The sequence below is a fragment of the Rhineura floridana genome, chromosome 3 (assembly GCF_030035675.1).
Source record: "Rhineura floridana isolate rRhiFlo1 chromosome 3, rRhiFlo1.hap2, whole genome shotgun sequence".
In the NCBI taxonomy this organism is placed as follows: domain Eukaryota; kingdom Metazoa; phylum Chordata; class Lepidosauria; order Squamata; family Rhineuridae; genus Rhineura; species Rhineura floridana.
The window spans coordinates 58,634,379-58,662,104 of NC_084482.1; the positions used below are offsets into that span (position 1 = coordinate 58,634,379).

Genomic DNA, 27,726 nt, shown 5'->3' on the forward strand with positions numbered 1-27,726 from the left:
GGACCCGAACTGGCAGCCCTGAGAGTTCCTCAACAAGAACCTGCGCCGAGGGTTCATTCGCCCTTCCACGTCCCCTGCAGCCGCCCCTGTCCTCTTTGTCAAAAAGAAATGTGGGGAACTCCGGCTGTGCAATGACTACCGCGCCCTCAACCAGATTACAGTTCGGAATCGCTACCCTCTGCCCCTGATCCCAGAACTGTTAGAGCGGCTGCGGGGCGCTCGCATTTTCACCAAACTAGACCTGAGAGGGGCCTACAACCTGGTGCGTATGCGGGAGGGCAATGAGTGGAAGACGGCCTTCCGCACCCGTTAGGGGCACTTTGAGTACACCGTGATGCCGTTTGGCTTGTGCAACACCGCTGCCATCTTCCAGCACTTCATGAACGACATCTTCCGGGACCTCCTAGACCGCTTCCTGGTGATCTACTTGGATGACATCCTGATCTACTCGCGGAACCCCTCAGAACATAAGGAGCACGTTCGAGCAGTGCTGCAGCGCCTGCGGGAGCACCGGCTCTTCGCCAAGCTCGAAAAATGCGCCTTTGACCTCACGACCATGGATTTCCTAGGCCATCGGATCTCGCCCTCGGGTATCCAGATGGACCCTGCCAAAATTGAGACCATCCTCCACTGGGCAGCTCCGCGAAGCCACAAAGATGTGCAGCGCTTCTTGGGCTTCGCCAACTATTACCGCCGGTTCATCTCCCACTTCTCCGAACTCACCACGCCCATATCAGACCTGGTTCGAGGCAAAGAGAAGTTTGTTTGGACCGAGGCGCTCAACAGGCCTTCCGGCGCCTCCAACACGCCTTTACATCTGAACCCATCCTCCAGCAACCCGACCCCACCCGACCTTACATAGTGGAGGCCGATGCATCGGATAAGGCAGTGGCAGCGGTCTTACTTCAGCCGGTGGGGAGCAAGCAGTCCCTGCTCCCCTGTGCGTTCCACTCCCGGAAACTCAACGCTGCGGAACAGAACTACACCATTTGGGAGAAGGAGTTACTGGCCATCAAAGTAGCCTTCGAGACCTGGCGTCATCTCCTGGAAGGGGCACGCCATCCGGTCCAGGTACGAACAGACCACCGAAACCTGGAGCATCTGCAAAGCACCCGACGGCTGAACCAACGCCAGATCCGGTGGTCCCTGTTTTTCTCCCGGTTCCAGTTCATGGTCACCTACCTCCCTGGCCGCCGAAACACCCTAGCAGACGCGCTCTGTCGCAAGCCAGAATACCAAGCCGAGCAGGTCGATTGCCCCCTTCGCCCAATTCTTTGCCCAGAGAACTTCGCCGCTACCCACCAGCCACAACCCCTCCTGGACCGGGTGCAGGAACAGCAGCAAAAGGACCCCTACGCCCTGGCCCAGCAGCGAGAGCTCCAGTCAGGGATGCCCGCCTGGGACAGCCCCTTTTCCTTGCAGCAGGGCCTCTTGTATCACCGGAACCGGTTGTACGTTCCCCCGGGAGCTCTGCGGGGAGAGGTGCTCCACCTCTGCCATGACAGCCAGCCGGCAGGGCATTTTGGAACATGTAAAACCCTCCACCTGGTCCTACGGGATTTCTGGTGGCCCCGGGTCCAAGCGGACGTCAAGGACTATGTAGCGGCCTGTGATACCTGCCAGCGAGCCAAGAGCCACCCCGGCAAGCCCCCGGGGCTCCTGCTCGCGCTGCCTACCCCCCCGGGCCCTGGCGCTCGGTCTCCCTGGATTTTATCACGGACTTACCAGCCTCCCGGGGAATGACCACCATCCTCGTAGTCGTAGACCTGTTCACCAAGATGGCCCATTTCCTCCCCTGTGCCGGCCTACCCTCTGCCCCAGAAACTGCGCAACTGTTCTTGACCCAGGTTTTCCGGTTACACGGCCTCCCCGACCACCTGATCTCTGACCGAGGAGCCCAGTTCACCGCCCGGTTCTGGCAGGCCCTGTTTCGGGCCCTGAACGTCCAGATCCACTTGTCCTCCGCCCACCACCCTCAATCAGATGGACAAACAGAACGTACCAACGCCACCGTCGAACAATACCTGCGGTGTTACACCTGCTTCCAACAGGACAATTGGGTGGATCTGTTACCGCTGGCGGAGTTTGCATATAATAACTCCGTGCATGCCTCCACGCGCCAGACCCCGTTCTTTGCCTCTTACGGCTACCACCCCCGATTCTTCCCCTCAGTGTGACCCCCGTCGCCGGTCCCCGCTGCGGATGTCATGCTGCAGGAGTTGCAAGCCCTGCAGGCAGTCCTGAAGGAGCAGCTGGAGCAGGCCAAGGACGCGTATAAGCGCTTTGCTGACCACTACCGCCAACCAGGCCCGCCGCTGAAGGTAGGCGACCGGGTATGGCTCTCAACCAAATTCCTGCGTTCGCAACGGCCGTCTCACAAGCTGGAGGCTCGGAATGCAGGTCCCTTCCGGATCACCCAGCAAATTAACCCGGTGGCGTTCCGGCTCCAACTCCCTGCCTCCTTCCGCATTCACCCTGTCTTCCATAGATCACTGCTGACTCCTGCTCTCCCGCCTCACCCCTTGGGTAGTCAACCACGGCCCCCACCACCGATACAAGTCAACAGGGAAGAGGAATTCGAAGTGGCGCAGATCCTGGACTCCCGGAGGCATCGGGGCCGCCTCCAGTACCTCATAGACTGGTAGGGGTACGGCCCTGAGGAACGCTCATGGGAAGATGAGGCGCAGGTGCATGCCCCTCGTCTGGTCCGGCGCTTCCACCAGCGCCCCACCAGGGCCCCGGCGGGAGGCGGAGGGTTGGTCGTGGGGCGGGGGATAGTGTCGTGGCCCCGTCAGAGGACTCCTCAGATGAGGACGACTCGGGAGTAACAGCAGCAGACCCAGGAGCAGCAGGAGACACGGAGGAGCCTCCTGAGAATCCAGCTCCTTCTGCCCCTCAGCTGCAGAGCACCTCAGGGACAGCAGAGGCTCTGCAGCCAGACACAGACAGTGAACAGGATACTCCCCCCTCACCTGCAGAACGTAGACAGCAGAAGGTCAGGCAGAAGAGAGGCAGGCCTGTCTCCTTAAGGTCCAAACGCTGAGGGCTCACACCTGCTGTCCATCCTGCTCTTTATAAGGCACACCTTGGCTGCAGCTTGTTGCTGACTGCAACATCAGGCGTGGCTTTGTGTAGACCTAGTTTCCCTGCAGCATCTCTTTGACTGACCTCCTTGGCAATTGATCCCGGACCTCCACTGACCTCGCTTCTGGACTTCTGACTCGGCAAGTACGCTTCGGATAGGCCTGGCAGATTTACAAACCGACTGCTGGCTAAGGACTTTCCTTCCCTGCCAAAGACCCAGGAATTTCCAGCCCCCCCCCCCGACACTGCTGAGGCAGTGTAGAGCTGACGAACGCATAGTTAGATGAATGAGTCGAAAGGCATTTAAGGTTGATGTAACTTTAATAAAACGAGAAAGCTTTACTGAAATGTGTATGCCTGCGTTCCTCGCCTCTGAACGGGACAGTTTGACTCAGCCAACACCTTCTCCCTCCGGCGCCCCCATGACCGAAAGGATGGAAGCCAGTGGCAGAGCAGGGGAGGACTTTCAGCAAGCCACACAAGGCGTGCTAACTGAACTTCAGAGCCTTCAAACTGAAACCCGGTCTCTTTGAGCCAAGAATCAAGCCTTGTGCCTACAGATGACTCAACTGGTCACTCAGGGACTCCCTGTACAACAGAGGCATGGAAGCGCCCAGCCCCAGCCGGCACCCAGGAATAAACCCCTGGTCAGAATGCCAGCCTGCTATGGGGGAAAAGTTGAGTTATTTTCCATGTTCCTCACCCAGTGAACTGTATATGCATGTGCAACAGTCAGAATTTCCCAATGACAATGTGAAGGTGGCTTTCATCATCAGTCTCCTAAAGGGGGAGGCTGCCCAGTGGGCAACCCCGCTGCTGCTTCGAAATGATCCTGTCCTGACCCAATATACAGCTTTTGTTAATGCCATGGCTGAGATTTTCAAGGACCCCCAGCACAAGGAAACAGTGTCCAGACAGCTGGGGCACCTGAGACGAGGGAAAAATTCAGTTGGAACCTAAACCAACTCTTTTCGCATCCTGGCTCAGGAGACAGATTTCAATGATTTTGGACTGATGTTTTTGTACCGCCAGGGACTCAGCTCAGAGGTTTTGGATGAGTTGGCTCGAGCCCCTCCACCAGGCACTTTTGCAGAACTCATGCAGCTTTGTCTCCAGATTGACAGCAGGCTAGAAGGTCGCCGCCAGCAACGTAGGTCAGAGGCGGCTCGATCCTTGCCTCCCGTGACGGTCCCCGCGTCCATCATCCGCCTGGCTTGGGAACCTCCTTACAGTGGGGGGGGGAGAGCCCATTCAAATTGGAGGGGCGTGGCCACATTTGTCAGAGGAGGAGGAGAAGAGGCACAAGGAGGGCTTATGTCTGTACTGCGGAAGGGCGTGCCATGTGGCCAGGTCCTGCCCCTCCAAGCTGGAAAAGGCACTGGTGCAGGATAACTACAAATCCCAGCCCTTGTAGAGGTCCAAGAGCTGGGATCAACTGTCAGCCAACGACCTTAAGTTGAGCCACTCCTGCCGAGATCTGCTTTACTGCTACCTGTCCGCTTGGGCTTGCCAGCTGGGGAAGACATTCAAGTGTTTGCCATGGTTGATTGTGGGGCTTCTGGAACTTTTATGGACTTGGACTATGCTCATAAGCACAAAGTGCCTATTGCTGAAGTCCAGACACCCCTCCCAGTGGAAACTATAGACAACAGGCTACTGAAGTTGGGTGTGGTATCCAAGGCTACTGTACTGCTGAGGGTAGAAGTGCCTGGGCATGTTGAATGGATAGCTTTTTACCTAGCTGCTTTACCCCTTTTCCCAGTGGTGCTGGGTATGCCCTGGCTGGCCAAACACGACCCCGGCATTTCCTGGAAGGAGGCGACTGTGACATTTCAGTCCGACTATTGTGAGCAGCACTGCCAGCCCTCTGAGAGGTCTGCGGCTTTGACTCTGGCCACTACAACCCCATCGTCAGAGACACTCCTGCTGGCAAAATATCAGGAGTTCAGGGATGTGTTTGACAAGAAAGAAGCCGATCAATTGCTGCCTCACCATCCCTATGACTGTGCCATAGTGTTTTGCCCCAGGCACAAGAGGAGTTAGCTCAGGGAGAGGAGTCATATGAGGATGAGGTTCCTGGGAGCATTGAAGGAAGGGGGAGTGCAGTCGGCCCGCAGACTCCTTCAACCAGCCCCCCATCGAGGCAGTTCCCGCTCCGCCTGAGAGCTCCTCGCCAGAGCTGTTGTGAAGCGACCCCTCGTGTGCGCCAAGCACGGCCCCCCAGGAATCCCCGCCTAGCACTTCAAACGCTTTTCCGCCAACCAGCTTCCCACTCCCTGAAGCCAAGCCATCAGCTAGTGAAGCCCTTCTGTCAGATGTGCCGTTGGAGGCTTGCCCCCTCACTCCATGTGAGACGGCGTGAGAAAAGGGACCTTGAGAGAGTGGAACTTCAGAGGGGCCGTTGTTTACGGGCAAAGACTTTCCCTACTTAAGCAGATGCCCACCCAGGCTCTAGTGCTGATTCAACTCTCCCCACATGCTGCAGAGACTGTTTAGGTAGTTTAGCTAGGGAAAGTAGTGAGCTGGAGTAGACAGGTGTATGAAGCACACTGCTTTGGATGTAAGCATCACCTTAATAAAGCGAGAATTAAACCAAGCCTTGCCTCCGTCTCGTGCCTCGGGTTCTGGACAGAACACACAGACTTGTTGCTGGGGGCGCGCATCCCATCGGGGCGCATCTACTCCCTGTCAGAGCCAGAGTTAGCAGCACTGCAAGAGATTTTGGATACCAATCTACAGTGAGGCTTCATCCGGACGTCTAAATTCCCTGTAGGGGCACCACTGTTGTTTGTCAAGAAAAAAAATGGGGAGCTCTGCCCGTGTCAGGACTACCATGAACTCAATAAAATCACCATTCCCAAGCGGTACCTACTCCCTTTGATTGAGGAGATGCTGGAACGTCTGCGCTCTGCAAAGATTTACACCAAATTGGATTTAAGTGGACTTTACAATCTGGTCTGTATTAAGGAAGGAAATGAGTGGAAGACGGATTTCAAGACATGTTATGGGCACTTCGAATACTTAGTAATGTCGTTTGGTCTATTGAACGCTCCTAGTGTCTTCCAAAATTTAATGAACAACATATTTTGGGACTATTTGAACTGTTTTGTGATAGTTTATTTAGATGACATCCTCATTTTCTTGGACTCCCGTGAGCAGCAGGAGGCACATGTTAAGGCAGTGCTACAGGGACTCCAAGAGCATCACCTGTATGCCAAGTTGGAGAAGTGCGGGTTTGATTTGACCACTTTGGACTTCTAGGGCTATCACATCTCCCCCGCTGGGGTTGAGATGGATCCAGAGAAGGTGCATTGCGTGCTCTCGTGGCACCCCCTTAAAACCAAGAAGGACCTACAGTGTTTTTTGGGTTTGCCAACTACTATCAACATTTCATCACAGCCTTTCCCAACAAGACCGCCCCCCTGACAGACTGTCTAAAGGGGCCAGGGCCATTTCACTTGTCTGAGGCACAGCAGAAGGCATTTGAGGAGTTGAAGCTGTTGTTTACCTTAGAACCAGTACTCCAACACCTAGATCCCCAGCAGCCTTTTGTGGTAGAGAGTGATGTGTCAGAGGTTGCCATTGGAGTGGTGGTGTTGCAGCCAGCTCGGAGTCGTGTGTGTGTGTGCCCCTGCGCTTACTTCTCTAGAAAGCTGTTGAGTGGTGAGCGCAATTATACCGTATGGGAGGAGAAAGAGCTCTTTGCCATTCAGAACACTTTTGAGACTTGGTGACATCTGTTGGAGGGAGCACAGCATGAAGCAGAAGTTCACACGGACCACTGGAATTTGGAGAGCCTTCAGATGGCCCATAAACTGAACTAGCGTCAAGTGCGTTGGGCGCAGTTCTTCGCCCGGTTCCACTTCCGTATTCATTGCATCTCACAGGCTCAAAACTGTTGAGCGGATGCCCTGTCTCGCAAACCTGAGTTCAGGGAGGATTCAACCTGTTGATTTGCTGAGCCACATTATTTTGCTGGAGAAAATGATGATTGCAAGTTGCCAAGAATCTTGGGTGGAGGAGTTGCGCAGTGCTCAGGAAAAGGACCCATTTGCACAGGAGCGTGTGCAAGAGATGGAGCAAGTTGCGCAGAATTGTCCGCTGGGTACTCCAAAAGGGGGGGGTCTGCTCTATCACCATGAGGCTTTGTATGTGCCTGCCGGGGAGCTATGATCTAGGGTCCTCTGCCAATGCCATGACATCCCTACTGCTGGACAATTTGGGGTCTTTAAAACCTACAGACTGTCACACAAGACTTTTGGTGGCCTAAAATAAAACATTACGTTGAGAGGTACATCCAGTCCTGTCCAACTTGCATGAGGACTAAGCACTCCTCGGGGCACCCTGCAGGCTTACTGGAACCTCTTCCCATGCCTGAGGAGCCATGGCAAATGGTGACTCTTGATTTCGAACACACCCTTACAAGATCAGCACATTCATATTTAAACATAACATTCTAAGCCAACACACTCAGACTTATCTCAAATCACACTCTACAAGCACTCACATAATTCAACCACACATCCTAAAAACAGCATATTCACATGTGCACCCATGACAAGCACTCAAATCTACATATAGCCAAGTAATGCACACACATATTCTAAGTACAACATTCATACTAAACTCTCATTAAGTACAACATTCCCCCTTGTCTCTCACTCAAGGGGGCAGAAACTATGCCCACCAGGCTCTCACCCTGGGGGTATAGAAACCACTTTTTCCAACATAGTAGACAATGACACTTCCCTCATCTCTCAACTGAGGAACAAAAACCATTCAGATCTCAAATGTTCACCCTAAAGAAGCGCAGGCTTTCAATCACAACAGCTCGCTGGTTTGCCTTCTCTCTCCAGCACTTGCAGCAATGATTTTTCTTGGCGGGCGATGGATTCCAGACTCCACGACGACTCCAAGTGTGACTCCAAGTCCCTTTTATATACCTTTATATACCTGGAGCAGAAGAAAAGAATATGGCACAGTGTGGGCAAATGGCTACAGCTGCAGCAGCACACAGAGTCCTTCCAAACACACACACTCAGCTTCAATATATAGATATTTTAAAGAAAATATCAATATTTTGAGAAAATATCAATATTTTGAGAAAATACCAATATTTTCTCAAAATATCAGTATCAATATTGATATTTTCTTTAAAATATTGATATTAATATTGATACTTTTGAGATGACTTTTTAAAAAAATGCACTTAGATTTTGTAGGGGGGGGGGGAAATCGGAAACCGGGTCCAGAGAGATGTTACTTCAAAATTCTTTCTGCAAAGATTGAGAATATGAGAAAGAATGATAAAATCCAATGGCGATTCCCATTGCTTGTTGCAAGGAGTGAAGGAAATTTACTCGGGGAGAAAGGGAGGAAAGGTGGGAGGGCTGCAGCAAACGGTGAAGAGGGGAGGACAGAGCAGTCAGAAGTTGCTAGATGAACCACCAGAAGCAAAATGGAACTCATGGGAGAGTTAGTTGGCGGAGAAAGTGGAGTAGCTGAAAGTGACGATTCACTCACCTACTAAAAACCATTGGAGCAAACTGTCTGCAAAGAAGGGTGGAGCAGAGTGCAGCTGTATTGTTCTAAACTTTTCGTATTAGCAGTTTGGGTTAGTAAGGATTTAAGGGGGGAAACTGTGTGATAGCTTCTGTTTACCAGTAACATCATGTGAACCATGCAAATTAAAAAGAGATGTGATTAGCACCAAACACAAACTAAATCACCATGTAGATGAGCCCCTGGTGGGATCAGCTTGAGTGGGGTTTTTTTAATTCTATGTGGGACTGTCTTTGAAAACAATTCGGAAACTACCGTTGGTCCAAAATGCAGCAGCCAGAATGTTAACTGGAGCACAGTGCAGGGAGCATATCACCCCTGTGCTTTATTGACTCCACTGGCTCCCAATTTGTTTCCGAGCCCAATTCAAAGTGCTGGTTTTGACCTTTAAAGCCCTAAACAGACTTGGACCAGTGTACTTAAGGGACCGCTTACGTCCATATGTTCCTACCCTGGATTTAAGATCATCTGCCTCTGGTCTCCTCTGCATGCCTGGAATGAAAGATGTTAGATTGACAGGCACGCGGGAGAGAGCCTTTTCAATTGTGGCTCCCAGACTTTGGAACTCCTTGCCCCAAGAACCCCGCTTTACTCTCTCGCTTGATGGTCTTCCGGAAACTTGTAAAAACTATTTTGTTCCGGAGAGCCTTTGGTTGGGACTGACGGGTCAGCCTGACACTGTTTAAAGTTTCTTATCTTTTATTTTTATCTTTTAAGTTCTTTTATTCTCACTCTCTTATATGCGTATGCACATATATACATGTATGTATGTTTGTGTGTGTGTGTATGTATATGCATAATGCATTTTATGTATTTTAATTGTATTTCATGCTTTTTAATTTACTGTAATGTTTGTGTTTTTATTGTGTATTTTACTATATATGTGTGCTATTTTATTGTAGCCACCCTGAGTGCCCTATTGTAGGGTAGAAGGACGGGATAGAAATATTTTAAATAAATAAATAAATAATTCAACTTCAAACAGATTTAGCAACAGATCAGCAGATCAACCCATTCCCCTTCCAAGTGTAGCCAATGGAAATGCTTTGCTGCAGGCAAATAGTGTGACCACAGCCTCAGTCTCAGTTTAGGTCTGTGATTTCTATGACATGAGAGAAACATCACACCGCACAAGGCTAGCAGAGAAACGTTTTCATTTTAAAGCAGGGACGGCTCTATTGAATGACTCAGTCCTCAGTGAGGAATTTGTGTGTGTGTTGCTGAAGAATGCTCAGTTGGAGCTTTTGAAGGTTCAAGCAGGATGAGTAATGAAAAGCGTCCAAGATACCATTCCAGGAATGGGGACTGGCCTTCTAATATGTTAAATGTTGAAAGAGGAAATATTAAAAGAGGGAAAATGTCCAAGGCTAGGCTTGTACTTTGGTATAAGCATTCAGAGGCACATACTGGCCATTGTATTAAGACTAAGACAAATGTATTTCTGACAATAAGAGTGCTTTGCTTTCTCCTTTAGTTGTCCTGATGATTTAAACTTTTTCAACCTTAGATTCCTCGTGTAACCTACCCACGTTCTCCTTCAGAGTGGAGAACGTACATGCCTGAGGCCCACTTTATCCAGCCTAGAATAGTTGAGCAGCCTGATCCAGCTAGGCTGAAGAAAAAATGCATGTATGAAAAGAAGATGGAAAAGGAGAAAAAAAAGGCCATGAAGAAAAAGTAAGAAATAGAATGCTGAGTTTCTAACTCTACAGTTCTGACTTTAAGTAATTTAAAATAAATAAATATTCCATTAAACTATATCTCAACTTTGCTGCTTGGAGTGCAAACCATTCTATGCTGATATTTATGTTGGTGTAAGATGACCACTGGCTTGTAAGAATTATAGGATTGGCTTGCCTGAACCAAAAACGAAAACAGAAAACAATACTGCAAATTCAAACAACAGTTCAATTGCAGAAAAAAGGCAAAATACCCTTTTACCCTTTTGTAGTCTTCAGGAAAGATATTGATTTGAGTAATGGAGGCAATTGCCGACAAATTAAAATAGAAGTTTTCTCTTAGGCCAACTCGATTGTCTAAACAAGCTCGCAAAACCAAGGTAGTCATAATCTGATGTGGTACATGCGAGATTAGGCAGAAAAGGGCAGAAGTATTTTGGAGAATGCATCTCACAACTCCTTTCATCCTTTCCAACCCTGGAAACATCCCTCACCTTTGTTAGGGTTGAAATGGATGAAAGATGTTCCATGTGAAGAACCCTGAATCTGACAAGCCTGCACCATCAAGCAGAGCGTGACGGGACTGTCTCCAGCAGCTGACTTTGGGTGTCATGAAAATGCAGCAGCAGATGGTCAGTCATTTATTGTTTGTTGTTATTATTTATTATTATCCCACTTGTGGGGTTTTCTGTCTCAGAGGCAGAAAATAACTTGGACAACTGTTGGTACTATACACCTTGATGGTTTGCTTTTCCACCTCAAGCAAAACAAATGCCTTCGGGTTGACCAAGGCATACATTTTGAATCTTCCGTAGTTGGTTGGAACAGCCACCCCATTTTGTGTTCTCCCACCTACTCAACCAGCTTTTCTAGAGGCTGTACAGCAGGAGACAATTAGCCACATCCTTGCTGCTTCTTGCTTTCCTAGCGCCAAAGTCCTTTTCCTCCAAGCACCCCCTGCCTCCATTGACTTTCATTGGTCTATTGCCCTTTTAGCTGTCAATCATGCTCACCTGATTAAACATAAGGGTTTAAGATACATGGCGTTATGCTCTTAGACTGGATTCTCACTCCTCTTTCAACCATCCCAAGAAGTTACCAACTGTGGAAGTGACGCTGCTGTAAGTGTTGTTTTGTTAGGCTGCCTAGTGTGGTGATCTCACTGTTTCTCCTACTCTACCCTTTTGTATACTGCTCTTGAATACATTTCTTAACTGGATTCCTAGGGTGTACTGGTTTATTGTAACATTCAAGGGCTGGTAGCCTCTCCATGTTGCTTAGCTGGGGTGGGCAGAAGGTAGAGATCGGGATCTACTGGTTGATCTCAGGGCAATTTGAAGTAGATCAGGAAGGATTTCTGATTCCCAGTTGTTCAATAAGGGCAACAACAAACTCCAGGACTCTTCCCTCTACCCCCTCCTCAATTTATTCTAATGAAATGAAGGAAGCAAGGACAGGGGTTAACCAGGAGTAGGTTTTTTTTGGGGGGGGGGAATGTGAGGTTAGCTCAGTTCTAGTGCTCAAAACAAATTCCTGGGCTCTGAATTATTTTAATTCTAAGTGTCTGCCTTTTGCAGCTGGCTCCAGTTGGTAGATTTCAGTGTTCTAACTGGGGGGGGGGGGAAGTAGATCCTGCAAGCCTGAAGTCAGAGCCATCCCCTTCCAGTTTAGACCATTTGGACAACATGATTAGATTCAAGTGTGAGGGTGATAAGAAAGGACGACAACCTGAAGCTTTCCAGGAAAGCATCTGTAGATTCCACAATCTACTTTCCCATGTCCTCTGACAGAGCTATATTTGATATTTCCTTGTCACACTCACAGTTGCACCAGAGGCTCCTATACACAGTAAGAGAGTCTGTGAAACAGAAAGGGAGTCTGTGAAACTGGGAGGCCAGATAGTAACAGTCTGGTTTTCAATGCATTCTCTTGCTGCAGTTGTTCCAATAACAAGCTGAAGCTGCCAAGCAGGAGACTGTATACATTAAAAACACATTTAAAGGCTTAAAGCACATCATTTCCCCCAAAGAATCCTGGGAGCTGTAATTTGTTAAGCGTGTCAGGAATTATAGCTCTGTGAAGGGTAAATTACAGTTTCCAGGATTTTTGGGGGGAAATGATGTGCTTTAAACGTATGGCGTGCACTCAGCCTTGGAGTCTGGGTGGCAGTTTCCCTACTCTTGAGTACATAAACTGCATGCTGGTGGGAGTCCCATGGGCCTTAGTCCATGGGTGATGATAAGAAGAGGGCAATTATCATGGCAGACATGTTGCCACTGGGCTGCCGTAGTGGATATGTGGTGGACCAGGTGGCTGCTGTTTGTGACATTTAGTTCTTCATCATATATGATGCCAGGTGTAGGGCCGATGGCTGTGGCTTGTCCACAATGGCTTTGCAAGCCAAATGGGGAGGCCTGGGGAGGGTAATTAGGCCCATAGACATGAGGCTCCCCACTGCTGCATTGCTCCTCATGCTTCTTTCATTAAGGCCTCAGGCGCTATTACTATTTCACCGTTGTTCAGACTTCCCAGCTGATATGCTCATTGTTATTTCTACTCTGTTTACCCACTCCAGCAGAGGTACTCAATGTCCAACCAATTTCAAAGATAAAAATAACTATAAGCCATACCATTAGGATTATGAAATAAGCATCACAACATGAAGCTGAAACCAGCATTAAAAAAACAAAGAACTCAAGGATTCAACTAACAGACAGCAACAGAAATACAAGACTGCTGGAAGAAAAAGGTTTTAAAACATTAGTGGAACACCAAAAAAAATAAAATAACCAAAGTTCTTAGAGCAGGGAGTTCCACGTGCAGGGAGCTGCCCAGGGATTTTGTTTGGGGTGTCTCAGGGGGGCCAAGCCCCAGATCCTTTGCACTGAGCTCCAGAACTCTCTCCCCATTCTCTCCCTTTTTAACAGCAACAACAAACGATAGTTGTGTACACTATACACCATACATTTAAAGCACATGACTTCCCCAAAGAATCCTGGGAACTATAGTTTACTCCTCACAGAGCTACAATTCCCAACACCCTGAACAAATGAACTTCCCAGTATTCTGGGGGGAGCGTCGTGTGCTTTAAATGTATGATGTGCATGCAGCCTTTATTTTATTTTCACTTTACTTACAGGGGCAGCTAGTTATGCTGCAAACACAGTGCCGTTGAGACCCCAGCCATCCACCATCTTAATTTGTTCAGAGGCTTAAATTTGCATCTATACATATATATTAGCATATGCAAATGTTATTCAAATTTGTGTCATTGGTCTGGGCCCTGAGTCTTTTAAATAAGGCCTTGGCATGTGTATAAGGGCTGTATTAGCCATTCTTAAAGATGGACATAGCAGGAGGCCTCCCCTCCCTTAGGAACTTTGCACAAATGTTTGTCTCAGAAACTTCATCTTTCCATTGTCCAGTAGGTGGTGCTAGTTTATCACAGATTCTTCATCTTTGTCAACAGGGTCAATTTGGAACATTATAGCTGTTGACACCGTCCTTTAGCTAAGCAGATCGAACTCTCTGTGAGGGAGTCTCCCATCTAACTGATTTGATCAGCATTGTTTTGTGTTCAACTGACCTCTCAGACATGAATAACAATGAAGCAGTCCAAACTTTAATTACTTAATTAAATTACCAAATATTAATTTAATTACCAAATATACCAGAAAAAATATTATTCAAATCAAAGTGTCTGTATATTGTATGTGTGTTTCAGAGTTAACTTTCATGTACCCAAATATTGCCTGCCTCTGTTTATAAGCCACACTTGCATTTTTGCAACCTCTCATGTTTCATCAGCTTAGGAAAGCAATAGTCACTGCGGTGCCTACTAGCTTTTAGGGCAGACTCATATGGTGGTTTGCGTGTGTTAGTGTGCAATGGTTGTATCAGGACAGGACACTGGGGCAGAAGTCCAACAGGATGAGCTGGGAGAGCCCCCAATGCAGCAGAGCTGGCATACTATATTTTGAAATAATGCCATCTAAAGAGCAGGGAAGCACATAGGCGTAGAAACTTTGAAAGAAGATTTACATTAGTTACTATATACACGTGGAAGTGGCAATCATGACTTAGGAACTTGCTCATGTATAACCACAAGAAGCAACTGAGTATGGCAACTGCTGAGCATATTTGGACCACAGGAACTGGTAGTGGGAACAACTGGTTCTCCAGCATTCCTTGCAGGCTTGAAACAGGGATAGATTTCTATAGGTGCTTCCAGAATGTCACTGTTTTGAGGATGAGATTCAATAACATACCCACAAATTCAGGTTGTGCAATTAAAGTTGATTTGATGCTCTTTTGCAAGTAACTTGCTAACATAGTATAACCACTCTGCAAACAATTCCGGATGAATGTTCAATAAATAGCCAACACCATCTCACCTCCTCACAAACTTTGTGCAAACAAATCCAGATGAATGGTGAATATATGGAAGTGATTTGTCCAGTGGACAGTTTACATGATAACTATCTGATGGCATCACAGCATGAGCATCAAGAGATGTCCCACATTTTGAGAACCTTCTCCATGCGTAGCATAATCAAAATAATAAATAATAAACTGCTTCTCCCCATTTTAATTTAGGCCGTCCAGGACTTGCTAGTATAGTGTGGATTGGTGCTGCAATGAGTTTTGCTGTTGCTGTTGTTGCTTTCTAACACTCTCAACAAGTGCACTAAAGCGCTTGGGTCTGTAATGGTGTCTTTTCTCTCACTCAGGTCTGACTTTTCCCTCGCAAAGTTTATCAAGTTAGCAAGGATTAAAGAGAAAGAGATCTACACTTGGGAGAAAAAGTTGAAGCCAGAAAGGCTCCAGGTCAGAAGCCAAAGGTTATGATTTGTGACAAGGCACCTGTCAAGAACAAGTTGAAGAATCTTTGTTCCATTGTAGATGAATTGGTGCATACTTTTTTTTTTACCCACACACCAGGACAGGAATGAGGAAATTTTTATTGTGTGTGAGCCTCATTGTCGCTTTGAAATGCCATGTATAAATGGGCCACATCTTCATTCTCTCCTGTGCGAACATGAAGGCACCAACACACTTTTTCCTCCCATTGACAGGGACACTTTGTATATTATACTGTTTTATAGGGAATGGGAGCTTTTCTTGTTTTCTGCATATACCTTTCTGGTGTGTGACGGAAGTGAGGATGGAAAAGAAGCTGCTTGTCTGATCTGCAGCTTGTTTGCAGCTACTCTCACTACTCTCACCACCATGCTATCTAAAGCTCGCCAAGAAGGGGTTGCTTGGAAGAAATGATGTATGGCTATTAGACACCTTCTTGGAATCTGAGGCCAGGACTACATTTCAGACTGGCAAGCACAGGCTTTTGCTGACTAATGTGAAAATGGGTAGGCGTTTCAGGGGAGAAGTAGCTGGCGAGAGGGAGATTACTTAATTCTTCCTCCACCTACCACTTCTCCTCCACAACCCCTGTCCCCAGGCCATTTTCCTTCCTGCCAGACATCTTTGCAGTCTTGAAGCCTGTCTTGGAGAAAGGGGGAAAATACAGCTGGGGAGAAAGGTTGGTGGGGAGTGGCAGGCCAGGGAAGCCTTAAGAACCCTATCCCTATTTCGTCTCCCCCACAAATGCCCCCTTGCCCCTTTCCTTAAGCCCAACATGGGGGCAGCAAATGATAATTCAGGGCAGATTCACAAGGGCTTATTCTCAAATAGGGATTGGAGCCTAACAGTGTGATCCTGTACATGGCTATTCAGAACTAAGTCCTGTTGAATCAACAGGGCTTATTCCCTAAGTGCACAGGAGTTTACTTCTGAGTAAACATATTTAGGTTTGTGCTGCCACCATCTAATTCTTTAATAATCTTTTTGGAGCTCTTCCAGTTGATTCAATCTTTTCTTTAAAGAGGGCTCTTTTCTGTAAAGTGGCATCAGTAGGACTTCACTACCAATCATTAATGTAGTCCTTTTATTTATTTATTTATTTATTTATTTGCTGCCATCACAACAATCCAATGTCACTGTTATTTCCATTTTACAGGTGTGGAATTGAGGCAAAGAGACTGAGACTAATGACACTGCCTGAATCCTTTCAGAGGTGGATTCTGTATCTTCCTATTGGCACTAGCCCCTAATCTATTTAGACCCAATGACCTGAGTCAGATTTAACTTTATGGCTAGCCAGGCGAAGAGCATTTCAGTACCACTTACAAGACAGTGTAATCCATCACAGATGTTTTAGCTCTCTTCTTCCTCCCTTGTTGATATATTTGTACATTTTACTTTGTGTGCTTGCAGGTTCTCATAAACTATTTAGCTTCCCCTGTGGAACTTGAACAACTTTATGCAGTTCAGGTAAAGTAAGGTCTCCATCCATTCTTTTTGAACTTTGCAAAGCCTTTAGCTTCAGATTTCTTTCAATGTATAGGCAATATCTGCTTAAAACAACAACAAACAAACCTAAGATTATCAGGATTTAAGAGTGTCGAGACTGCAGGTCAGAAATCATATTGCTGATGAAGTCCTTTTACAAGAGGTAAGATATTATTTTCCATGGAAGTTCCATATAAAGGTTCAGACCAATGTGTCTGTCAAAGAATTCTAGGAAAGGGCAATAGCTTAGTGGCCGAGCATCTACAGAAGGTCCCAGGTTAAGTCATTGGCACCTTCAGGTAGGGCTGGGAATGTCTGAAATCCTGGTGAGCCACTACCAATCAGTGTAGACATAACAACAACAACATACTAGCTAGATGGACCAATGGTGTGACTCAATATAAGGCAGTCAATGTAAGGCAGGCTCATATATGTGTATATGTGTTTGTGTGTGTGTGTGTGTGTGTGTGTGTGTGTACACACACACATGTGTACATATATTATCTGGAACAACTTCAGAAAACCCAGTTTGGAGGGGTAGACAAAGACTATTATTAGGGAATCAAGGATTTAGTCCATGCTATGTAGGATCTTCATTTATTGGCCATGTTTGCACTGTGGAGGAATTCACTTGGAGGCGATTTGAAGTGAAGCAGATTGCAAGTTTATTCAAAGTATTCAGTGCTGAACAGCCAAGCAGAAAACTGCAACTGAGTCTGACTCTCTAAAAGATGGCGCAGGCCTTTATAGTCTTTCAAGGAACAAAGACTTCAGGAGAGAACACTCTCACATTTAGAGCATGTGTAACACACAAGAAATTCCTTTAATTCAAAGCATTCTGCTTATCTATAAATTGCTAGGACAAGTTGTTAGGGAGTAGCGGGTCATGCTGTTAGTACTTGCTAAATAGGGCTATAACACTTTCAAGCTGGTTATACTGTCATAAACAAGACACTTCAAGGACATGCAACACATGGTTGGCCTCTAGACTTTCTGCCATGCTCTGCAGCCCCAGAAGTTCTTTCAGCTAAAGCTTATCTTACCTTGTACATATTCCAGGTGGATGGTGATAGCTGAACTCATAGCAGGGGCAATAGCTGGTGATGAATGTCTGTTGTTACAAGTTGTGGTGGACCAGAAAAAGGAACCACGTGTGGGTTCAATGTGTGCCTTTTAAAAGCCTCTTTCTTTGTGGTTGTTTATATTTTTCAAGACAGAAACCAATCTCTCTGCAGTTTCTGTATCTTTTCCTGAGCCAAGCTGAACTTCTGTAAGATTTGGAAGAGGCTGCACTAGTGATTATTCTGATTTCTCTGGCTGGTCTATCTAGGCTCTTGGACAGCTTGGGATCGCTGAAGAATCAGTCATATCCTCACTTCATAATACTGTAAGTAAAATACTCATAAACTCTGGTCCTCCTATGATGAGCAAGATTTTAGAGACTTTTCAGGTTCTTATTAGGTATTAAAGAGGATATTTGGCAGTGGCTTATGTACATCTTCCTAATAACTTAGTAACATCTGTGAGGGAAGAGTAATAGGAATGTTATATCATTGTGTGACCATCAGGCCAGTTCATTAACTGCCATATGTAGGGGCAAGGAACACTGAATGTGATTATGTTTTGTTATGCATTTCTTTTAACAGATGTTTTGGGGGAGATGTGGGTCAGTGGCAGCCTTGCATCACCCATAACATCTAGTTAGACCAGCCTTTCCCAACCAGTGTGCCTCCAGATGTTGTTGGACCACAACTCCCATCAGCCTCAGCCAGCATTGCCAATGGTCAGGAAGGTGGGAGTTGTGATCCAACAACTTCTGGAGGCACACTGGTTGGGAAGGCTGAGTTAGACCCTCATAAGTCACCATATTTAACAACTGGCAATGGCAGTGCCTACAAGGTAAATTAGTATGTGTATAGTAACTATTGTGAGGTTAAACATAGAACCCCTCATTTTTGTGGGCTGGAGCAAGACTCTACCTTTACACTTTTCTGCGCTTAGACTTTCTTTCTTGATATTTTGTACCAAAATTTCACTGACTTAAATTACATGGAAACAAAACAGGAGATGAACCGGATTCAATAAAATCTATCATCTTCTTCCAGGAAGTTTGTTGTTGACTCTGGGCCACAGGAATGAGCATGTACTATTCTTGCAATATCTTTTATTCTCCTGTTATGTTAAAGTTTCCATCAAACAATATCATTTTTTCACATCAAGATCCATTTAAAATTGAGAACGTTTGTTCTATTGGAGTTTTGCACAGCTTAAAGACTACAACTCCCATAATGCAATACTATGTTAAGTCAAATATGCATACTTGAAAACTGTTTATACAACTTACAAAAGACTGCAAGTCCCATTATGTACCATGACCATAAGCAAACATTTTCAGCAACTTGAACAACATAGAAAAAAAGGTAGAGCTTCTGAAGCATTAGAACATTTTGTTCAAGAAAGAGTTTGCATGACTATGACAGATCAGACAGCAGTCTTTTCCAACTGGCAGATCCCCATTTATTTTAGTAAGAGTTTCCGACCATGCTGGCTAAACCTATCCTGAAAACCACTATGCTGTCTGGCTATTTGAGTGGGTGGTTTCAAAGCCCCAAATCTTAAGGATCAATACTAGGCATACTAAACAGTTTTATTTTCCTAAAGTCCAGAGAATTCCAAATCGTACAAAACATTGCACCTATTCTTCGAACACCAGGGTAGCATAATAGCTGTGCAGTTGAGCAATATGTCATGGTGAACCATCAATGTGGGTGTGGTAACATCTGGTAAAACACTCTTAACTGTTGTATTTGCTTCTTTAAATTTGATATCTGCTGCCTCACTTCTATAACTTAACAGACAGGAGAGGTAACTAGTTCAGACTAGCTGTGCTATTGTAAAACGTGGAATAAACCAATAAAGTGGATTTGAAATAAAGCCAAGGATGTTGCTTCCATGCAGGGGTCCAGATTCCCAAATGCTCTCTAGCATTGTTGTCCATTACAGTTCAACATAAATCAGAATATAGGGGTTTTCAGACTGAGGAAACTCCCTAACAAATCAGTTATTCTGATTAATGTGGTGATTATAAGTGATAAAATAAATAGGGCCGCAGATTATAAAAGTCAAAGATTATATGAAAAAATGATGAGTGGATTTGGTTTTGCGCACATTTAGGATAATACCAATTGCCATATTTGGTACTGAGAAGGGTTTTCCTCCCAAGTTAAGATGGCTAGAAATCATTTGCGTGGGGAAAATTTGCTTTATCAGCATATGACTTGTCATGATTAATTTACAACTATTTGCTCTTCATGCACCTGCTCTGTGTGTATGGTGCATACTACCCTGTTTTGCATGGGATCTGGTGAGTGGACAGGCACACCATTGGGCTTTGGTATGGGAAGCAATGGCCTTTTGAACCGTTCCACTTCTATGAATTATTAATTCTATGAATCTGCGATAGTAGATGTTCATGCATGTAAGTGGCTTCCAGCTAGCCTATTATTAGTACTTATTCTCTCAGCTCCAGGAATGCAACAGTCTGTCTTTGCAGTATGAAGCAGCACGGTCCTTGGCTTTGCTGGGTGAGTGACATTTCACCTCAGATCTTTATCTGCGCAAGACTGGATCATTCAGTACAGCTTGGTGTTTGGACAGCCATAGTAAAAACTAACCACAGTTAGTCCTGATTTGAACAAAAAGGCTGCATGCACACCATATCTTCAAAACATATTCAAAGCACATTCGCCCCCAGACAAAGAATCCTGGGAACTGTAGTTTGTTTAGGGTGGGGGGAAGTGTAGTTCTGTGCTTTAAAGGTATTATTATTATTAAGAATTATTGCTCACCCTTCACCCAAAGGTCCCAGGATGGGTCACAACAGTTTTAAAACACATCAACACAGTTTAAAATGACCTAAAATCACAATATCACAAAAAATGAGGTGGATTCTAAAAATATCCACCTCAGGTGTCAAAGGCCAGGGTAAAGAGGTGCATCTTCAGCATTTGACAAAAACTGTACAGTACCCAGACGTACTTCTATGGGGAGGGAGTTCCACAACTTAGGGGCTGCCACAGAGAATGCCCTCTCCCAGGCCACCCCACCCTGAGATTCTGAGAGCTGCAGAACCACCAAAAGAGCCCCTTCTGTGGATCTCAACGCCTGAGAAGGTCTGTAGGGAAGGAGGCAGTCTTTCAGATATTTGGGACCTAAGTTGTTTAGGGCTTTAAATACTAATGTGAGCACCTTGTATTGGGCCCAAAAACAAATTGGCAACTAATGCAACTGTTTTAAAACATGGGTTATATGAGTTCTAAAGGGAACCTCAGCTAGTAATCTGGCTTTTGCAGTTTGGACCAGTTGAAGTTTCCAAGTAGTCTTCAAGGATAGCCCCACATAGAGCACACTGCAATAATCCAGTCTGGAAGTTACCAGAGCATGGAGTACTGTGGCCAAGTCATCTCTGTCCAAAAGGGGCCGAAGCTGGCAAACCAGCAGCCAAAAACAAACCATGGTCAGATAAAAACAGAAGTGAATGCTTCCAATTTCCTACTCGTAGCCATAGCAGAGGACAGGAACTGTTTAGCATTATGTAGAAACCAGACCAGTATAATTCATGTAAACGAACAGCCACACACTGTCCCCTTGGCCCTTTCAAATATTTGTGAATGGCAGTTGGGAAACGTTTAAATTTGCTTAAGGACAAAATTGCTAAGAATATATATATACATGCATACCAGTAGTTGTGCATGTGGTGGGGCAGAGCTAACCTCTCAACAGCAGTATCACTGCTGCTTTCCTGAACGGGGCAGCAGTGAGATTGGGCTGCACAGGTGCACCAGCAGGACTGCCACCTCCAATCCGATGCTACCACTGGTGCACCTGCATGGCCCTGAGTTTGCCACTGCTCCTCTCTAGTTTAGTTATGCAGTAGCAATGCTGTTGTTGCGAGGGTGGCTCCACCCCAGCACATACAACAACATGCCTGTGTTTTGTGCTCAGTTATCACACTCAGTTATCAATTAGGCCACCTCAGTGTATACCTTCTACCACCTCGCAAAGACTTCTGTATTTACCAGAGCTGTTATCTAAATTTTAACATGTTTCGTTTTAGAAATCAGTATTTGGGTTTTATTGCATTATTGCAATTTTATATTGCATTTTAAAACATTTGTCAGTTGTTGTGTCCTACTTTTAGTTATTTGTTTTGGAAAGGAGGCATACACATTATGTACTTAATGAACGAATTCATGCACATTTCACTTCAAAGCAGTCTGACAGTTCTGCCCCTTCAACAATGTTCAACCCATACCTTTCTATCTATTTTTCCCTCCTCCTCCTTGTCTCCCTGCCAGTCAATTGGTGTTTGTTGATTGACCTCAAATGCTGGTACTCTAGTGACAGCCAAACTCCATGGGGGCTCCTGTTTCTTTAAAGGTTGTGTAGATCTAAGAATTTCACTGAGAGCTGTTTCTTGCTCTCTTTTCATGTTTTGTACTATGCAAAATCGTGAATTAAAAAATTAATAGTTAAATTAATAACAAAGTAACCCTTTCTGAGGCTTAATTCTGAATTGCCTCAAGATTAGTGTCAGAGTTTACATTTCCTTGGCACAGCTGCTGTATCCCCCTCACATTCGCCATGACCCCATCCTCTTGCATGTGCCATTGCATGCTACTCCTTAGTAGGAGAGGGTGGAATATATTACTAGAACTGGACTGACTTATTCTGGTCCCATCAAACCCAAGGCTGGTCTGTATATTTGTTGAAGTAGTCTAACTGTGGCTAATTCTGACATCATCCTGCTGACCACCATCCTCAGAAAGCTTATATTAATGTACAATGTTCCACTTACCAGTTTTGAACTTTACTGATCTCTTATCAGTGCACTGGGCAGATTTATTATGCTGTATGTGTGAAGGGAAAGGCAGTTATTATTAGGAAAATAAGCCCTGGAGATATGGAACCATCCAGGTGTAGTCTTCCTGTTGTAAAATCAGCCAGCAGTGGAAGCAGATTCATTTCTAGCTAACCCTAACTTGTCAAGTCATGTCATACAATGCTTCCCATTTATGGAAAAAAATTTACTCCATCCTTCCAGTCCCCTCACATTTCTCAGTTTTTTGGTGATGTTGTTTAATTATTCCTCTTTGCAACCTGAATCCCATCGTAATGAATCATCACACAAGCCAGCACTTCTTTGCCTTTTTAGAATCCTGAAGAAGGGAGCACAAGTGCTGTCCCACCAGCTGTTCCTATCAGCAGATCAAGATCACCGGCATTTGAAGCACTTCCATGGCCCTAATCTTCCTGCACTGTTGTTGAGGAGTGCTTGGGGAAGTGCTGCAGCTCATCAGTAGAGGACCTGCTTTGCATGCAGAAGGCCCCAGGTTCAGTTCCTAGTATCTCCAGGTAGGGATGGGAATGTCCCCTGCCTGAAACCTGGGGAACTGCTGCCAGTCAGTGTAGATAATACTGAGCTAGCTGGATAAATGGTTTGACTTGGTATAAGGAACCTTCCTGTGTTTTACTCCATCACCATCAGCAGAAATAGAGGAAGAATTATTTGTCGGCTGAGCTCTTTTCTTTCTCGTTAATTCTGATGTGGCAAATCTTCCCTGCTCCTCTAACTCCTAACAGCTGGAGAAGAATTGAACAGCTGATATTTTTTTAAAAAACTGAACAGCTTCGTTTTACCTTTGGTCCCCTGTATGTTCTGCAACCCTGTCTCCAAATGAGCATGGCCGACTTGCCTGACTCCAAGCCCCCATCTTCACTTAGCAGGTGGCTGATGGTTAGGAACAAAGGGAGCTGCCTTATATTTGAGTGGGACCAATAGTCTGTCTAGCTCAGTACTGTCTACGCTGACTGTCAGTAGCTCTCCAGGGTTTCAAATGGGAGTGTTTCCCAAGTCTACCTGGAGATGTCAGGAATTGCATGCAAAGCATATGCTCTGCCTCTGAGCTATAGAAGTCTGGCATCTCCACCCACCTTGTTCCACAATCTTGTCTTGCACTGAGTCTGTGCCACAAAAATATACAGTCAATACAAAGTCTTGGGAAACCCCACCTACTAGGGTTGCCAGATCAGAAGCATCCCAAACCCTGAGATTTCAGGGGTGGGCCCTAGTGATGTCATGGGGGCAGGCCTTAATGATGTCGCAGGGGTGGGCCCTAGTGATGTCATTAAGCATGATATATTAATCATCAAACACAGTTACTTGGTGCATACAATTCAAACACAAACATTTCTCTGATTGGAAATTAAGATAGAAATCTTAGCTAAAAGATAGTGCCTAGGTAGGGAACATTTAATCTAGCCTACTTGCTTCTGGCAAGAAGGGTTTAAGTGCCCTCAGGCCAGGCCAGTCACCAGAAGGCCACTGTAGGAAGAAAGGAGCCTAGTGTTTTGGTGATGTTAGATGGGAGCATTCAGGAGTAAAGATGGAAGCCCCTAAAGGCTGCAATTCTAAACACACTTACTAAGGGACTAAGCCCCATATAACTCAATAGGACTTTACTTCTGATATGGTTTAGATTGTGCTGTTGGTAAAGCTTGACTAGGGTTCCTCTGCAAAGATATCCATATCCAAGCAGGGTTGGCAACCCCCTGTCTGGAATGCCCTGCCCCTACCTTTTAACATGGCTGCTCCAAATCTCTTTACAGATTTGACCCTTCACTTCAGAAAGAGGTCTGAGAAATGAGTAAGAAGATTCTCTACCCTTTTCTGTCTACCCTGTGGGCTGCTATAAACTCACTTTGACAGCCAATCCAATTCCAGTGAATAATAATTGACAGAGAGAAAACACACATGGTTTGGTCTACCTTCACAGGCAGTGGCTTGGGAACAATAACAATTGTAGCCACGTTGCCCAGTATGTGAATTTTAATGTACCACTATTGGGCAAGAAACATACCATCATGCAACCAACAAGGTGCATCATAAGTGAGTTTAAGGGGGTTGAGCTGACCACATGGGACCACTCTTGTTGCTTCTATGGGTGTAAGGGAGTGAGGTTAAAGATAAATGAAATACAAATAGAAAAACAAAAACAAAAGACAATGATGATTTCCTAAATGCAATACCATGCCAAACACATCAAGATTCCTATGAGTAAGGCAGAAAACTCTGCATCCTACAACCAGTCAGGATTCCTAACCAAAAACCAAAACGAAAAAAATCCTGGCAGGTAGTTAACCAAAGTCACAGAATTCCCCATGCAACACAACCTGACTCGGGGGCTACACTTAGTGGAGAATGCTGTGGCACAATTGCTGACATGAGTGAGACCCTATCAGCACATAATACCTCTGCTCTGAAATCTGGTTGCTGATTTGCTACCAGGCCAAGTTCAAGGTGTGCTTTCCTTTTTTGTGTTACGGGTGCCACACAGTACTTGTTCTGCTGTTGTAAGAAATCAGTCCTTCAGTATGGCAGCACCTACACTTTGGAACTCCCTGCCTATTGACATTAGGGAGGTGCCTTCATTGTACTCTTTTCAGCACCTGGTAAAAATATTTTTGTTTAGCCTACCCAGGCATGTAGAAGCTATTGTGTTTTTTTATCTGTTTTTAACTCATTGTTGCTTTTATTATTTTGAAAGTTTTTAAATAGCTGTCTTTAACTGCTTTTGCCAATAATTTTATTGTTTTAATTCCTTCTGTAAACCGCTTTGAGATTTCTTAGGTTGTGAACAGATTAGTCACCTACAGCAAAGTGTTTCCATTAGCCACTCCTGGAGGAGGAACGGGTTGATCTGCTGATAAGTTGCGAAATCTCTTTGAAGCTTAATTTTAAAAAAAATGCACTCAGGCTGCTCCCACCAGGTTTTACAGTAAAAAGGGGCAGGTTTAACTAGAGTCATGTGTCCCTGTTTTCAGAAGAGAGAGGTGGAGATGCACTGGAACTCGCAGAACAGTGAGTGTGTGATTCTACCCTTACTTTCAAACAAGCACATATAGGGACAGGCTGCAAATTGTCCAGTGATCTTTTAGAATGCTTCTGAGTTTTAAAATCACATCTGGAAGCAGGATTTAATTTGAGCCAGGTCTCACAAACTTTTTTTGACACCATGGCTCAGCTTGAAATAGCTAAAGTAATAATAAGCAGTAATCATCTTAAGCAGCCAATGTGCCTTTTTGTTCATTAATGAGTCCCAACAGCCAGCTTCTCAAGGAGGAAGACGTGTCATGCTGGTACTTCTGCATTTAAGGCTACTATCTTCTGTTTATTATCTTCTGTCTATTATCAATACCTCGGTACAGTCATTAACCAAAATGGAGACAATAGTCAAGAAATGAGAAGAAGGCTAGGAGCTATGAGAGAATGAGAAAAGGTCCTCAAATGCAAAGATGTATCACTGAACACTCAAGTGAGGATCATTCAGATCATGGTATTCCCGATCTCTATGTATGGATGTGAAAGCTGGACAGTGAAAAAAGCGGATAAGAGAAAAATCAACTCATTTGAAATGTGGTGTTGGAGGAGAGCTTTGTGCATACCATGGACTGCGAAAAAGACAAATAATTGAGTGTTAGAACCAATTAAACCAGAACTGTTACTAGAAGTTAAAATGATGAAACTGAGGTTATCATACTTTGGACACTTAATGAAAAGACATGATTCGCTAGAAAAGACAATAATGCTGGGAAAAACTGAAGGGAGTAGAAAAAGAGGAAGGCCAAACAAGAGATGTTTTGATTCCATAGGGGAAGCCACAGACCTGAACTTACAAGATCTGAACAAGGTGGTTCATGACAGATGCTCTTGGAGATCACTGATTCATAGGGTTGCCATAAGTTGTAATTGACTTCAAGGCACATAACAACAACAATCTTCTGTCTATAAAATATCCCCTCAAAATTGTTTGGCCTTCTAGTGTGTTTCCCCTTGAACTCTTAAGACCGGTCTGTGCTTGAGTTTATTGGTTTTCTTTGACATGGTGCATTTTATATTGTAATTGTATTTTTATTGTTTTGTATTTTATTTTGAATATGTTTATGTATGCTGCCCCTAGAAATCTTCACTTATGTGGTGGCATAGAACTGCTGTGGACAAACAAATAAAACTTCATCAGAGTTTTGCTTTTAACTTTGATTCTCTGGAGCAGGTTGCCTAGAGACCCCTGTAGTGAAATTACTAATTAGACACCTGAAGGATGTGAGCCTGAATCGGAGAGAAGATACACTTGCTGCTTTGAAGGTATCTCTGCAGGCGTGGTCAATGACACCTGAACTAGAGGTAATATATGGGGATGTACTGTTGATAGACACATGCTCTGCAAGTCCTGGGCAGCTCTTCTCTTTCTGGGCCTATTTAAACAACATTCAGATCACTACTGTCCTAATGCAGCTATTCTCTTTTTCTAGTGGTATTGGATAGGTGCCAGGTCCAGCTTAATCCGAAATCTAAAGCGGTTGGTGACACTGCAGGATCCCTTGGACATTATATCTTTCAGTGCAGCCATTTGTTTGGGGTATCTGGATAAGTCTAATCCAATTGCCAAAGAGACTATGTTTATGTGCCTGTCCCAAAACGACTGGAAGAAGAAAATTCAGGTGAGGGTGTTGCATAAATGAACAGAGAGATCCAAGTTGCATTTGATATTCCAAATATCTCTGTGAAGTGAGTCCCTCAGAAATATTTGCCCATGAACAAAAGAGAATCAACACTGTTCTGCATTCTTCATCCTAGTTGGGTGGTGGAGGAGTTGCAGTTATTGTTGCTTCCTCCTATTCAAGGGAATTTTAAAATATAGGTTTGTCCATCATCTTTTCCAATTTGCTTCTCTTTTCCTTTGCTAGTAGTGTCCCAAAGATGGGAGACATTTGCTATGCAGAAAAATAGCCATATTCATTTGGTTTGGATTTGTGCTGTGGTCCCACCCATTGGTGAATGGAACCCTTGTCCTTGGCACAGACTGGTCAAGGCATTGGAAGATGCAAGATTGGATCTTCCTTAAGCAATAACAACAACAAAATGCAAAAGCAGCTGTGGCACGGAATGGGTAAGAGGGAGAGGAGAGAATTAGATTAAGGTTGTAGAGCTGTG

General features: G+C 45.2%; 1 protein-coding gene across 1 annotated transcript in view; it reads left to right on the forward strand.

Moving 5' to 3' along the window:
• Nucleotides 1-27,726, forward strand: part of HEATR9 (HEAT repeat containing 9) — a 56,548-nt gene that overhangs the window by 11,700 nt on the left and 17,122 nt on the right. Inside the window, exons 3-9 of the mRNA XM_061613369.1 lie at nucleotides 10,154-10,323; nucleotides 15,056-15,152; nucleotides 16,599-16,655; nucleotides 18,004-18,060; nucleotides 20,197-20,257; nucleotides 26,786-26,916; nucleotides 27,045-27,233. Of these exons, the coding sequence (XP_061469353.1) occupies nucleotides 10,154-10,323; nucleotides 15,056-15,152; nucleotides 16,599-16,655; nucleotides 18,004-18,060; nucleotides 20,197-20,257; nucleotides 26,786-26,916; nucleotides 27,045-27,233 (762 nt within the window). The remainder of the gene's footprint in view (nucleotides 1-10,153; nucleotides 10,324-15,055; nucleotides 15,153-16,598; nucleotides 16,656-18,003; nucleotides 18,061-20,196; nucleotides 20,258-26,785; nucleotides 26,917-27,044; nucleotides 27,234-27,726) is intronic.